Source organism: Amyelois transitella, chromosome 25, assembly GCF_032362555.1.
Source record: "Amyelois transitella isolate CPQ chromosome 25, ilAmyTran1.1, whole genome shotgun sequence".
Lineage (NCBI taxonomy): Eukaryota > Metazoa > Arthropoda > Insecta > Lepidoptera > Pyralidae > Amyelois > Amyelois transitella.
Window position 1 is genome coordinate 210335 of NC_083528.1, and position 13183 is coordinate 223517.

Here is a 13183-nt window from a genome sequence, read left to right on the forward strand (position 1 = left end):
GAGAAGCAATATTCGGCTGGGCGGAAAACAAGATCATTTGTATGAACGAATGAATAAATAATATATTTTTTTTTCCACTAGTAAGTGTAAAAAATATATATTATTTATTCGTTAGTTAAGCTATCTGAATATGTTTTTAATAGTCAATGTATTGTGTGGTATTTTAATTAGATTTAGGAGTTAAAATACGACACCCGAATTCTGGTGTATTACAACATTTATACAGAATGGACCCACATAAAATTATTCGATACTTAGCAAGGAATATGGTCGATTCATTCACTAAAACACGTTATGGATTTTGCAAAAAAAACACACAATAAACTTGCGTAAAAATGACACATTACGATTGAATTACATTTTTGTTGCTAACGGTATGTTGCTCGATTCGTGGCTACGCACCCCGCCCGCGCCCCGCCTTCGCGCTTTCGCCAACGGTCGAAATTGACAGTGTCCGACGGCAATTGTTTATCGTGTGTCATTTGCATAGTATATAATTAATAAACAATTGAAGAGTAATTGTTTGCGTTCAAGTGTTGTGATTATACTCATTCGTAGCGGAATTTACTAAACTTTGTGTTATTGGGAAATATTTTAATGAAGTGTGAATGAATTTCGTGCAATTAACGTGTAAAGTGTGAATGGCGGCCAAAAAAATGTCATCTTTAAAATGTTTGGGGCTACAGATGATACTTGAGGTATTTATTAGTATATAATTTTACTTTTATCTTGATGCTCGTTTCGTTATCTTTTTTTAGGTATACAGTTCATTGAATATAATTATACGGTTGAAGCACAAAGTTAACTTTTCTGCGGAAAGTCGGCAAAATTTTCATTGTACGGGACGTTACCGGAGTGTAGACTATAGGAAATGCGGACGCGTCACGGGTTAATTTGTTAGTTCCTCGCGGATTCGCTTGCGTGCTACTTTTTTTTAAATTCACTCGCGACCGAATTTTGGAAACGAAACGCCAATGAAGCTGTGATCATTTGGTTTACTATTTGTAGTGTAAGGTGGCGACTGCCGCGCGGCCCGCGAGTTGTGGACGGGTGGTTTATCAGCTTTCTCGAGAATGGATCTAGCAGTTATTTTTAATTAATTATTGTTATGTTAACATGTTGTATATAGGATCGAGTTTTTACAGCTCATTAACTTAACATCGTCCTATCCAAGTCCAACAGCGTTTTTTGTTCAATCATTTTATTATTAATGAAAAATGTGAAAGAATGTGTTCTCATTCATTCTAATTAATGGATCGTTCATGAAAAATAAAATACTTGGGTAACCCGTGAACGGGCCGAGGGTCTGTTAGGGTCTTTGTCTAGTCTGAATAAAATAAAAAGAATTTTTCCCGTTCAAGATACGTCTTGTCGTCTCGTCGTCTTATGGTCGTCTCCTTAGTGTCCAAGTCGATTGTCCTTTTTTTCCCAGTCTGTCAGTCGGTTTTAGTCATCTAAAATGTTAAGTCAAAAAGTGGATTGTCCATGGAGGCTGAACGGCCGCTACAACCCGCTTTCCCTTATTTTTAATAAAATAAATATCTACTATTCACCGGTGAATTTTTACCATAGTATTAGTCAAATGGCGTTACTGTCAACCGTTGGTACGATGCCTGCATATACTTGCTGCGTTCTTGAATGTCTAGATCTATTCCATCGACAAAAGCTGATAATTTCGTCTGCAATTCGCTTCTGATATCGAATTAAAATGGCCTACACGCTGCTGCAAGCTGTGACGATTCTGCCATGTTGCCGGCCACGGTTCCTCAAACATTGTCTGTAGGAACAATTTTTGAATTTGACAGTTGGTACACTATAGTTATAGTGCACCAAATGTCAAAAATCTATTTGACTGCCACTAGACACTGTAGCTACATTTTATTTGCAGACTAGACGCAACAATATATATGTTTTACAGAAAATAATCATAGCTATTCGCGAATGGTGTCGCCATTTCGCCAAAACCTTCATCACCCTATAGTTTTATAAATAAATTTACATGCAGTTATTATGTATTTTCAGTAAATACATAGTTTTTAAGCATCACACAATACTTTTATAAACTTAAAATATGCTTAAACTGCTGTCATTTATATAATTGATTTGCTTCACAATGCTTCAAAATATTTTTTTTAATTTTCTTTATTTGAACCGTAGCCGCCACCGTGACGGAATCTTTGACTGTCGGTGCTAACGTCGTCGATTATGTTTGCATGTGTGTGTTTATGGCGTGATATCACGTCATCACGTACACGTCTACAGCAGACGCAACACAAACTTGACGGACACAGTGGGTGATATTATCTAAATCAATAACCAAAGTATTTATGAACTTTTAAACCAAGTAAGTTTCGTTAGTTGCTTACTTGGTTTAAAAGTTAGCTAAGTTTCGTTCCATTGGGATTATTAAAATTTCCTTCCTTATGTCCACGAAATAATAAAGTACCTTTCAGAAGTAAAGAGAAAAGCTATACCCTGTCCCTCACTAGTTCTGGCAAGTTTCTGTTGGCACCGATTTAATTTTAGTAGTATTTTTTTCTCGAATATGACTGACGGCCATTATCCCTGCAACGGAGTGCAATTGTGAGCTTCGTTCGCTGTGAAGTTGCAGCGATTCCTCTACTTTACACGTATCGTGTTCTAAATCTCAAAAAAGAAAGAAATAAATATCAGGTTCAAAGGTTCAGTTCGGATCGTTGAATGAAGAAACTGTCGACAGGACGATAAATTATGTCGTCGAAAAGTTGGTAGGCCAAACGAAACCGCAAATATAAAGGCAAAATCTTTCGTGAGTAGTGGCAACACATTATGATTTTACAGCTACGTGTGAAAGGTATGTGTACGCTGCAACTACATAGCGGTTGTTTTTTAATCGTACTTAATTATTCTGATCACTTTTGTACAGTACATGGATGCTTGTTAAAATTGTACAATTAGATATATCAGTGTGCGTACAATATTTTTTAATTGTTGCAATTGCTAAGATGTTATTTTGGCACGAATCATTTATACCTAAATAAAGCCTACTACCTACCTTTAAGCATTAAGATGTTATAGTAACTAAAAAACATGTTCTTAAATATCAAGTTTTTGGTACTTATTTACTCATTCTAGTCAAAAACTGAATGCAGTTTAATTAATTGATCGTTTTACTTGATATTTGCACTATTTTTCGACGTCCATGTATTTTACAATTTACAATTCCTTTCAATCTTTGTTTTTTTTATCTCGTCGCGAGTTTTATTGGCACGGACCGAAAGTCAACAAGTGACTATTCCTATCGGGTGCATAGCGATAACGTACATTAAGCAGGTCGTCGGCGGACTAACCGTAGATGCTAGTGTAAAACTGATGATCTAGTGATGGCATTCGCTCCATTAAATCTACATAGTTAATCTATACGTACTACTTACTTTAAATCATATGTTTTTTTTGGAAATCTGTAGAAGTAAACTTTCAAATAACTTGGTAGGTACTTCGTTATATATTTCTTTACGAAGATATGGGTCGAAGGACCAAATATGGTCCTTCGAAATTTTGATGTAAGTTTTCTGGTGTCGGATGTCAACACTATATCCCTAGCTTAAGTCTTTATCAACGAGTTAGTGTTAGGAGCCTAGGGTCGACCAGTGTATGCATTGAGTCGCTCAACTGTATAGTATGTATATTTTTGTAAAATTCACTTAACTTATGGCAATATATGGAATTTTTAAATCTCTAATATTAATACTAGTACAATTATTGTTAAACAGTTAATGTGTCGCGAATCGATTCCGCCCGCGACGTCGCCTAGTGTGGCACATCCTTAGTTGTCCGGGGCGGGTGTCCGATTTAGTAGTGTGCGGTTACTGAGGGTTAATTCTGTTTGAACTAGCAGGCTTTGTGAGCGAAGCACTGAAAATTCTATGCTTTCATTGCTTCGCTTACACGATTTTTAAGAGATTGCTATGTAGATTCTGTTCATAAGCTCAAAATGTATAGTTGTACGACTCACGAGCCGCACTGATGTCGAAATCTGCGCCGTTCGACCGCTCCGCCGCGCCACAAAACGAAATTTGGATTTACAAAGTTGTCACGCGTCTTTGTGTAGCTAACACTGCTGTGAAGCAAAGTTTATTGATAGAAAGATTAGCAGTTTCCTTGGTAATTCAAAACATTTAATCGCGTCATAGGATCTGTGGGCGGTTTGTGTCGCGGCGGGGCGGCAACCCCGCGGCGGTGGAGTCGTATGATACGCGCGTGCGCGCGATGCTTGGTTGTGAATTAGTGTCGCCTCCCCAGTCCGCCTGGACAAGTCAGTATTGTCGTGCCAAACCCACGCAGGACCTCTGAGCAATAACGTCGTATAGTCTCGAATAGCAATAAATCGGTTCGCCTCTCTATCTCAAATTCGCGTAATTCATCGTCATTCAAAATTTCATTGTTTTTTTAACATTTTATACTGACATTTCGGAGAAGTGATATTACGATCTTTAGACAACTTAGGGTTAGAGTTCGTTTTCTCTTACATTACCTTAATTTATTACCAATAGTTTACATAACATTTTGAAGTACATGTTACATTATTACATAGGTATCTATTGTTTTACACCGCGCTGTACGTCGTAGATTGATCCCGGCGGGTCGGTCTTAGCTCAATTTTATTGATACTTAATTATTAGCTATTACTTATTGTACTTGCTTGTTAACCGTTAATCTAGTTGTTTACACCTGGCTGTCCGCGTTCACCCTCAAATCATCATATCATTAATAATAAATTTATTTTTTTACCACATCCTTGTAGCATTTCACGAACTGCCCTAAAACAATTCTATATTTTTAGCTTCTATTCGTACTGTAACGTCCTACTTGCATTTAAACGTATGAAGTAGCAATATACAAAACAGAAGCGGGCTACAAAAGGAGACGGTCGTTATAAATAGATAATTATAGGGGCAGCCAGGGAGCCACTATTCCTGCAGTTGATACTCAGACGACTCGCATTTCATTACGGTGCTTGTTTCTGCCGGAGGACGCGGCGTGTCGTGGCGGACGCATGACGTCATCACAACAAAATGGCCGCCTGTCAATTACATGCCCGCCGCGGCGTCCCCGCGTTGCGCGTTATAAAGTACAATTTATTATATTATAACTTACTCTATTATTAATTAATTGATACAATATTGTGACTGTTGAGCGATGTCGCGCCCCAATCGACCGGGAGTCCGTGTGTCCGTTATATTTACGCTAGCAGTAAAACTAAAGTTGATATGTTTGTACAGTTTTTAACGATACTTCTCGTAGTATTTTAAGCAAAAAATATTTTTTAGTATAATAAGATCTAATCGAATTACATTTTAGTGTATCATAATGAAGTAAACGTTTTCGAAATTTCATTTTTAACTTTGTATGGTCCTTGGTTTGTTTAAATTAAATATTAATGTCTTGTCTGAAACTGACTCCGTGGATTGTAATTAGAGATAACAGGAAATTTTAAAGAATTACAACATAATAATGGTTAAGTGATGTATTATATAAATAGCAGTAAGGTAAAAAGTTATTAACATTGTATGGAAAAATTTGTGACAAAATTATAGTCATTTGTAATATTACAGCATTGTTTTATTGTTCCTTAATTTATATACGGCATAAGTTACCTTCGCGGGGTCCTCTGGCTCGGTACCATAGACCAGCTGGAGTGAACGGGAGCACACAAACATAAGATGAGAGGGAGAACATCCTTCGCAAGAATTTAATAACATAGGTTTAGTTGACGGAAAAATGAAAATCATGCAGAGATCATATGTTTTAAGAATTAACATTCTTTGTTTACTTCTTTTTAAATGACCTCAATGCTAGTTGGTGTTAGTTCGCCAAAATAACATTTCTCCGATCGAAGGGGATTCCAATCATAATGACTAGATGGAATTAAGGCAATTATTAGAAAATATATAAGCCAAGGATATAAATTATTATATAAATTACTATTGCCGGTATTTCTTGAACTTAATATATAATAAGTTTACCTTACTAACAACAGCAGCTGCAGAGATAATAGTAGTATCTTACCTACTACCACCTAAAAACTCGTCATTCTTATTTTGGCCATTCAGTTAAAAAAGGACATAGCCTGTTGTATCTGTCTACCCCGTAAGGTGTTAAAGACAAGATGTGTGTATAAGTTATTCCAAAAAGGCTTAATTTGAAATAAAATAGTCAAAAATTTTGCCTCTGCATTAGAAGTTATTTTTTACCATATTGCTTTTCTGTAGTTCTTTTCGATTCTGTCGATTCCACAATCTGCACCAATTTCAAAAGAGGTGAAATGACCAGTTTGTTCCGTTGAGATTTCGTTCCGTTTCTATGTCGTATATGCATAGTAAGTTGTCAAAGTTAAAAGACGTTCCGTTCTCATTTTGTAACATGACAAAGGAAACTATAACCAATGTAGAGTTTAAAAAATATGGGGTCTTTTATACTCACCATTAGGAAACAATTATTATCAAAAATAAAATTTTTGTTTAGGATTCATAAGGTTTAATATCTAAGAATTAATATTAACGTTATATTTTATTCCTAATCACATTTTATATTTATTTTGGAGGAAATTGACAAAAAAAGAAAAGATTTATAAAACGACGTTACATCATAATTTTTTGACATTTGCTGTCACGACAAAGAACCTCAGTTTGATGGTTTCGTTATCATAGACAACTTGAGTTGTCGAGAGTCTCAAAAAGATCGGCGGATTGCCTGTAGATTTCGGTGTGGATTGAGATGTCGGATATCGGCAGCGGTGACGAGGGGATTTCTAGTCAGAGTACGTATTTATTTACAGAGGCAGAGGGTCCTGTGCTCGTCACAGACCTTGCCAGGGTTTCTTTAGTCTCGAACCACGTCCGCGGCCGTTCTAGTGTTCAAAAGTAAATATTTCATTGTTCCCGTTTCAAAATGGCGAAGTCTGCCGTATTTCCCTGGGCTCGAAGGCTCCTAGGGTTGCCCGAGCGGGACAGGTCCTCCGAGAGCGGGCGGCGGCGCGACGCCCGCCCGGGACCGGCTCCGACCGTCGGCCGGCGGAGGTTGACGACCTATCGATTTTTTTGTCTGCGACCTCTCGTCGTCGGGCGGGCCGTTGTTGGCGGCTGGGACGCCCGGCACGCTCGCAGGGTCTCGTCAGGAGGCCAAGACGGCTCAGAAGCCTGCTCCGTGTGCGCAGGAGCCAGCAAAGACGGCGCTCTCTGAGCCCTTTGTTTGTCGCGACGGCGCGTCAGCTGAGCGGGCTGCACCATGGAAGGTCAGTGGCCGCTGTTCCAGCCTCGATGGTCTAACCTACTGAACTCTCCCAAATCACAGTTTTGTGATTGACATAACCTCAGATTTTTCTATTTTTCTTTGTTCATATGTGAAAGTGTTCAAAAGTGTCAAAAAGTGATCATCAGATGTTCGGTGAAGTGAAATATAGTGGAGTGAGTGTTGCTATGTGGTGTAGTGAGTTAGCAGGACAAAGGATTTGGAGTAACAGACTGACACAAAGGAGCTGTCATTGTGAATGGGAATCCTATTGTGGCTTGTCCCTGGATGTAGGGCCGGTGTGCTTTGAATTAGTGTTGCTAAGCATAGAATGTCTGGATGTCTGCTACTGTAAGTACACGTCCCCTGGAGCACAAATCTGTGAAGGGTGAGTCAAACCTCTCAATGGACACATTATTATAATATACAGTTTCGCAATATGTCATAAGAGTGTATAATGGAAATAAGTGTAAAATTTTAAGTAAAATGGGTCAAAAGCCTTTGTCTAATAAGAAATTCACAAAAGTTGAGTTCGTTGTTTTACATGTTTTAACATAAACTTTTCACAAGCACGCATACAAATCTTTCCAAATGTTTAAATCAAAAGCTATTTGGTCTTTTAGTTGTGGAACTGAATTAATTTGTCAGGTTTCTTGCCCATTGAATTTTGATAATTTATGACAAAATTCTCTTCTTGTTACAAATTCAGGAATGTTTTTGTATTGGCACATATTCTATCTCTTTAGGGGCAGACAAAGTCTAGACTCAAACACCATTTTAAACTGGATGACTAGATAATTGAACTGATTGAGATTCAAACAAAGTGACAGGTGTTTAGCCCATTGTCTAAAAAATTTAAACCAAATTTTAAAGATTTCCCCTGATTGACTATTGCACAGATTGCACAAATCAACAAAAAAGAAATAATTATTCAAATCATTAAAACAAAAAAAACGGGAAAGAGGCATGATTTTATGTATGTATGTATGCATAAAAACAAGTTACATTGTAACATTAACACTGTCTGCCGCCACATTCATTAGGATTCCCTGTGTCGTGATATCCAGTGACTTCCCATAAGATTAACAAAATCAAGGATATACATAAAAAAGTGGGAATAGAAAGCTAACACAGACTTTGTTGATTCATTGTGTACACACCAGCTTATATTTCTTTACAGCATGATAGGCTGAAGTTTGATGAATAATGCATATTTCTACTATCAAACACGCTAAATATTTTGTACTGATATATATATCACAGAAATTCTTGGGATCCTAAAAAATACAATGTGTTTTTACAGCTCTGGTCAGGGTATTCCCCCTGTTACAAAAAAATATTAATAAACTCAATTAATGTCAATAAATTTTGATACTAGTTCTGGCAGACCACTAATATACAATGAGGTAATTTTAGATATTTATGTACTCTTGATTCAGATCAGAGTTCAGCCTGTGTACATACATACATACATACATACATAAAATCATGCCTCTTTGCCTTAGGGGTAGGCAGAGACTACATCTTTCCACTTGCCACACTCTCTGCATACTTCATACATAATTCTCTTCATGCAAGCTTGGCAGTTTTAGGTACTCTTGACCTGTCCCTTTGCCAGGATGTCCTTAATTTGATCAAGATATGTTTGTCTAGGCCTTCCCACTCTGACCTTTCTCTCCACACTCTCCATGTATATCTGCTTAGCCTGCTTTCATTCATCCTCTCCACATGACCAAACCATCTTAACATACCCTTTTTCTTATCCGGTCACTCAATTTCACAACGATCATACTCCTTAATGCTCACATTTCCACTGCATTTCAGCCTTTAATGCCATTAAAGTTTTCCTTTTTCTGAAATTTTAATGGCATTACAGGCTGTTGCAGATTTTTTGTGTTGTTTGCCAAACATTCATATTAGTTGGAATGGCTACATTTCAATATGGGTTAGGTTTCAGAGGTTTTGTAGGTGATGTGCTCGCAACCTGTCACTATTCGAACTTTAATTCCGCTATTAAGTTTCAATGTGGACTTCTAGTCTTTTCGAGATTGTCGGCTATGTTTTCCCCGTATGCGATAAAAATGTGATTATATTATAGTATGAATGAATAAAGTTATGTTGGATAGCAACACAGCCCCCACTGACACAGTTTGTGGGCTTTGAGGACAACACTAATTAGTATTGATTCTGATCTAACTGACCAGCGGCCACATTTGTACTTGTTCTTTTCATTAGATATTGTATTCCATGACATATGTAGTCACGTCTATATCCCTTGCGCGGTAGACTGAGTGAATCCCAAGTTTATTAGCCTATCCCTTAGTCGCCCTTTACGACACCCATGGGAATGAGATGGAGTGATGTTCTGTATGTTGGTGCTTAGTGCTTACAGCATTCATAGAAATAGGTTGTGTAAGGTAGTAGAATTTTTTGGTAGAAACCGCTAGCCAACCAGAAATTGAGAATTTTAGATAGATTTACTTAGTTAAGCTCTTGTCCTTTATTTGCACACTATGCACTCCTTTAAGTCTTGTATCCTAAGGTAGGGGCGTGTTGGTTCCAACACTTATGTATGGGAGTGAAAGTTGGGTATGGCAGAAAAAGCACGAAAGCAGAATAAACTCGGAGAAAATGAGAGCGCTTAGGAGTATCAAAGATATAAAATTGAGGATGAAGAACAGCGTGGTAAGGGAAAGTTGTGATGTGAAAGAAGATAGTGACAGAAATAGAAAAGGGAATGCTTAGATGTTTTGGTCAAGGCCAGAGGATGAATGAAATTTCTTTCGTATATTTACTTAGTCAACCGAGTCAAAGTTAACAGTCATATTCACACGAATATGACTGTTGAAGTGGGAAGGCCTAGACGTACTACCTTGTTCAAATTTGAGACGTTTTAGCAAAAGGTTAGGTCAAGAGTATCCAAAACCAACGAGCTTGAATAAAGAGAATTATCAATGTGGAAGCGAAAAATATGCAGGGATCGTGGCAAGTGGAAAGATGTGGTCTTTGCCTACTCCTCCGGGAAAGAGGTGTGATTTATGTAATTTTTATATTTTGATAATAGCACATATAAATCTTTGTCTTTTTTCGCGCTTTCTCATAGTTTCTCGCACACATGATATTTTAACTGATCTTAATATTTTCAATAGAAATTTCAATAACGTGCAAAATCTAATCGGATCGTAGGTACATGGCGGAGAAACGGCCGGCATCTAGCAATTGCGATTTCCTGTTAGCTCTTTGTGTCATGCGTGCCAAAAAAATGTAGGTCATGGCTGTCTGTCTGCGGCCATGTTGGTACGCGGCTCTGTTTGGCAATGGGGCCTTTTGGGCATGGCGATCGGTGCCGTGAGGATTAACCCTGGCTGATATGGTTTATCAGGCACAATAAAAAAGTTTTCGGTAGAGAGGCTTCGAAAGATGCTAACATTTTAGGTAACACGTGTTCGGAGAAATAATTTTAATTATTTTTTTAATAAAAAAATGATTGAATAAAAAAATATGTACAAAAGGCGGACTTAATGCCGTTTGGCATTCTTAACCAGTCTACCAGCTGACCAAACAGAAAAACTTTAAGTTGATTAGTGTAGCGGGAGCGATGATTCGGGTTTTACCGCCACCACAGGGAAGATCCACAGGGTATCCGTGAAATCTTAACTTGCGCGATTCAGACTCTACGCTCTGGACTGGTGTGACTTGTGGCGTAGAGATGTCGCCACAATTAGCCATTCTAGATTTGAAAGGAGCGAGAGGTTATTATAGATTGTTTGATGACCATATGACGACAGAAATACATAAGATCACGCCTCTTTCCCGGAGACAGACTACTACTTCCCACTTGCCACGCTCCCTGAATTCTTCTTTCGCTTCATTAACATTAAAACAAGATACTTTCGAGTACTCTTAACCTCTCCTTTCGTGAGGGAAATACCCCACAGGGTATATAGATTATCACAGATAATCTGAAGAATTTAGGCAGTTGAATGTGTGTCTAATTCTGATCCTGTATGATCAGATTCCCAGTGGTAGTGGTCGCTCATTGTAAGTACTTATTACCTCCTCATTCTTTGTATTTTATGAACCGAAATAAAAACACAAAAACTCATATAATAATAGGTATTTTATACGCTATATAAAGTAGACATTTGCAATGTTTTGTGTAAAACCGAACAGACAGGTTTTTGTTCATTACACGCGTGACGGCGGCGTGACGTCACACTGTGCGACTGTCTGGTCCAGTGGTCTAGGCGTCTTATGACCCAGAGGTCGAGGATTTGCATCGTAACACCGAAATCATAATTATTGAACATATTTTCAGAGCTATGTAAATTGAAGCTGATGCTCTTGCTTATAAAGATAGATATATGAAAGCTTTACCTATTCACTATCACATTACATTTGTTAGTTAAATGCATAATTAACAGTGATAACAAAGGTGAATGTGCAATGTGTATGTATGTACCACGAACAAAGATGGTCAGTGAAAAGGTCCTGACTCAGCATAATGTCGCAGGTATAGGCACTGACTGCGACGCTGATGATTCTGCCAGGACCATAGATAATAAATGTTTCTTAGGAATTACGAACTTTGGATACTCGACTACTGTGAAGTATTTTGGTACTTGCGTGTGCGCAAGCTTCCTCATCTTTATAGTTGCGTCTTATGCCAAACAAGTTTGTTACGATCCACGGGATCCTGCTGAAAACTTCTCACTTCTGTCATTCTGTTTGTCGTAAAGAAGCGAAGCATTTATCAAGAATGGATGCTGATCGGGGGTCTACAATTTACAACTGTGCAGCAAATCTGTTCCTTTTGCAAATTAACAGAAAGATCGTTTGTAGCAAAATGTGTGCTTAGACAACTTACGCAAAAGTTCCTTTACCTACCTTTTGTAAGGCTGTTGGTTTGATAGAAAACTCGTCATGGAGACATTCAATTTAAAGGTAACTCTATTTTTAGGGAGGAAGGAAGCTTATTAAGCTCAAGTACATTATAAAGTCACCCAGTCCAACCTAATGTAACGTTGTAGTCTTTTGTCTTAGCTCAGTCTTCCCCGTAAGGGTCGTTTATGTGTGTGCATACTGTTATAAGTTTGTAACGGAACGATTATCCAAGAAAACCATACAATTACAAAGCCAGTAATTATCACTGATAGTCGGATATGTGCGCTCGCGCAGCAGAGACCCGGGCTCCATTCAGCGCTTGCGCAAAAACGCAGGTTTCACTTTTTTGCCCGTCTAGCTCGCGTCTGAGCCGCCAGCCAATGAACTGCCTTGAACCACTTACATAAGCGCGCCTTGCACGGTCTCGCTACATAGAAATAACAGGCCCCTCGCAACTTTTTGCACCTCTCGATTCTAGTGAATTAGTATCGTTTTGTCTCGCTTTATACATATATTTACCATCTTCACTTCAGTGTGGTCGTACCCTTAGTCCGGGGTCTAAATAGTCTAGGTAACTGGATTTACAAAGAACTACTTCATAAACATAGTCTTCTTCTATCACAATTCCACTTCAAAGGCCAATTTTTGCTATAAGGCTATTTGGCTATAAGGCCAAAGCTTTATAGCAAAAACGTGCTTAGAAATTATGAGCTCAAAGAATGGATCACATCGGCTGATGTGCTGCGGTAACCGTCAGATGGCTACCTAGACCGACGACTCAGCGTGCATAGCATGAAATCATCAATTTGCACCACCTATATTATTATCTACTAGCGAAAATTTCTTAGTGTGTGTAATGAAATGGATGTTAGGAAATTGACTTCTTCGCACAGCCATAACTCGTGGAAATAAGACGAAGCCGGTATGTGTTGCCATATTAAGGTATTACGAATGTTTTTATTTCCACTTATTTTCTTGTATTTCATCCTAAAAATCCTTGAACAACTCTTAATACGACTGCTCCAAAGAG

General features: G+C 38.1%; 1 protein-coding gene across 2 annotated transcripts in view; it reads left to right on the plus strand.

Annotated features, from left to right (window-relative positions):
- Positions 1-6675: 6675 nt before the first annotated feature.
- The window catches only part of LOC106141524 (transcriptional activator protein Pur-beta-B), a 37625-nt gene continuing 31117 nt past the window's right edge, over positions 6676-13183 (plus strand). For both annotated transcript variants that reach the window (XM_060951634.1, XM_060951635.1), the window contains exon 1: positions 6676-6799. In XM_060951634.1, coding sequence (XP_060807617.1) covers positions 6757-6799 — 43 coding nt within the window. In that variant the 5' untranslated portion in view covers positions 6676-6756. The remainder of the gene's footprint in view (positions 6800-13183) is intronic.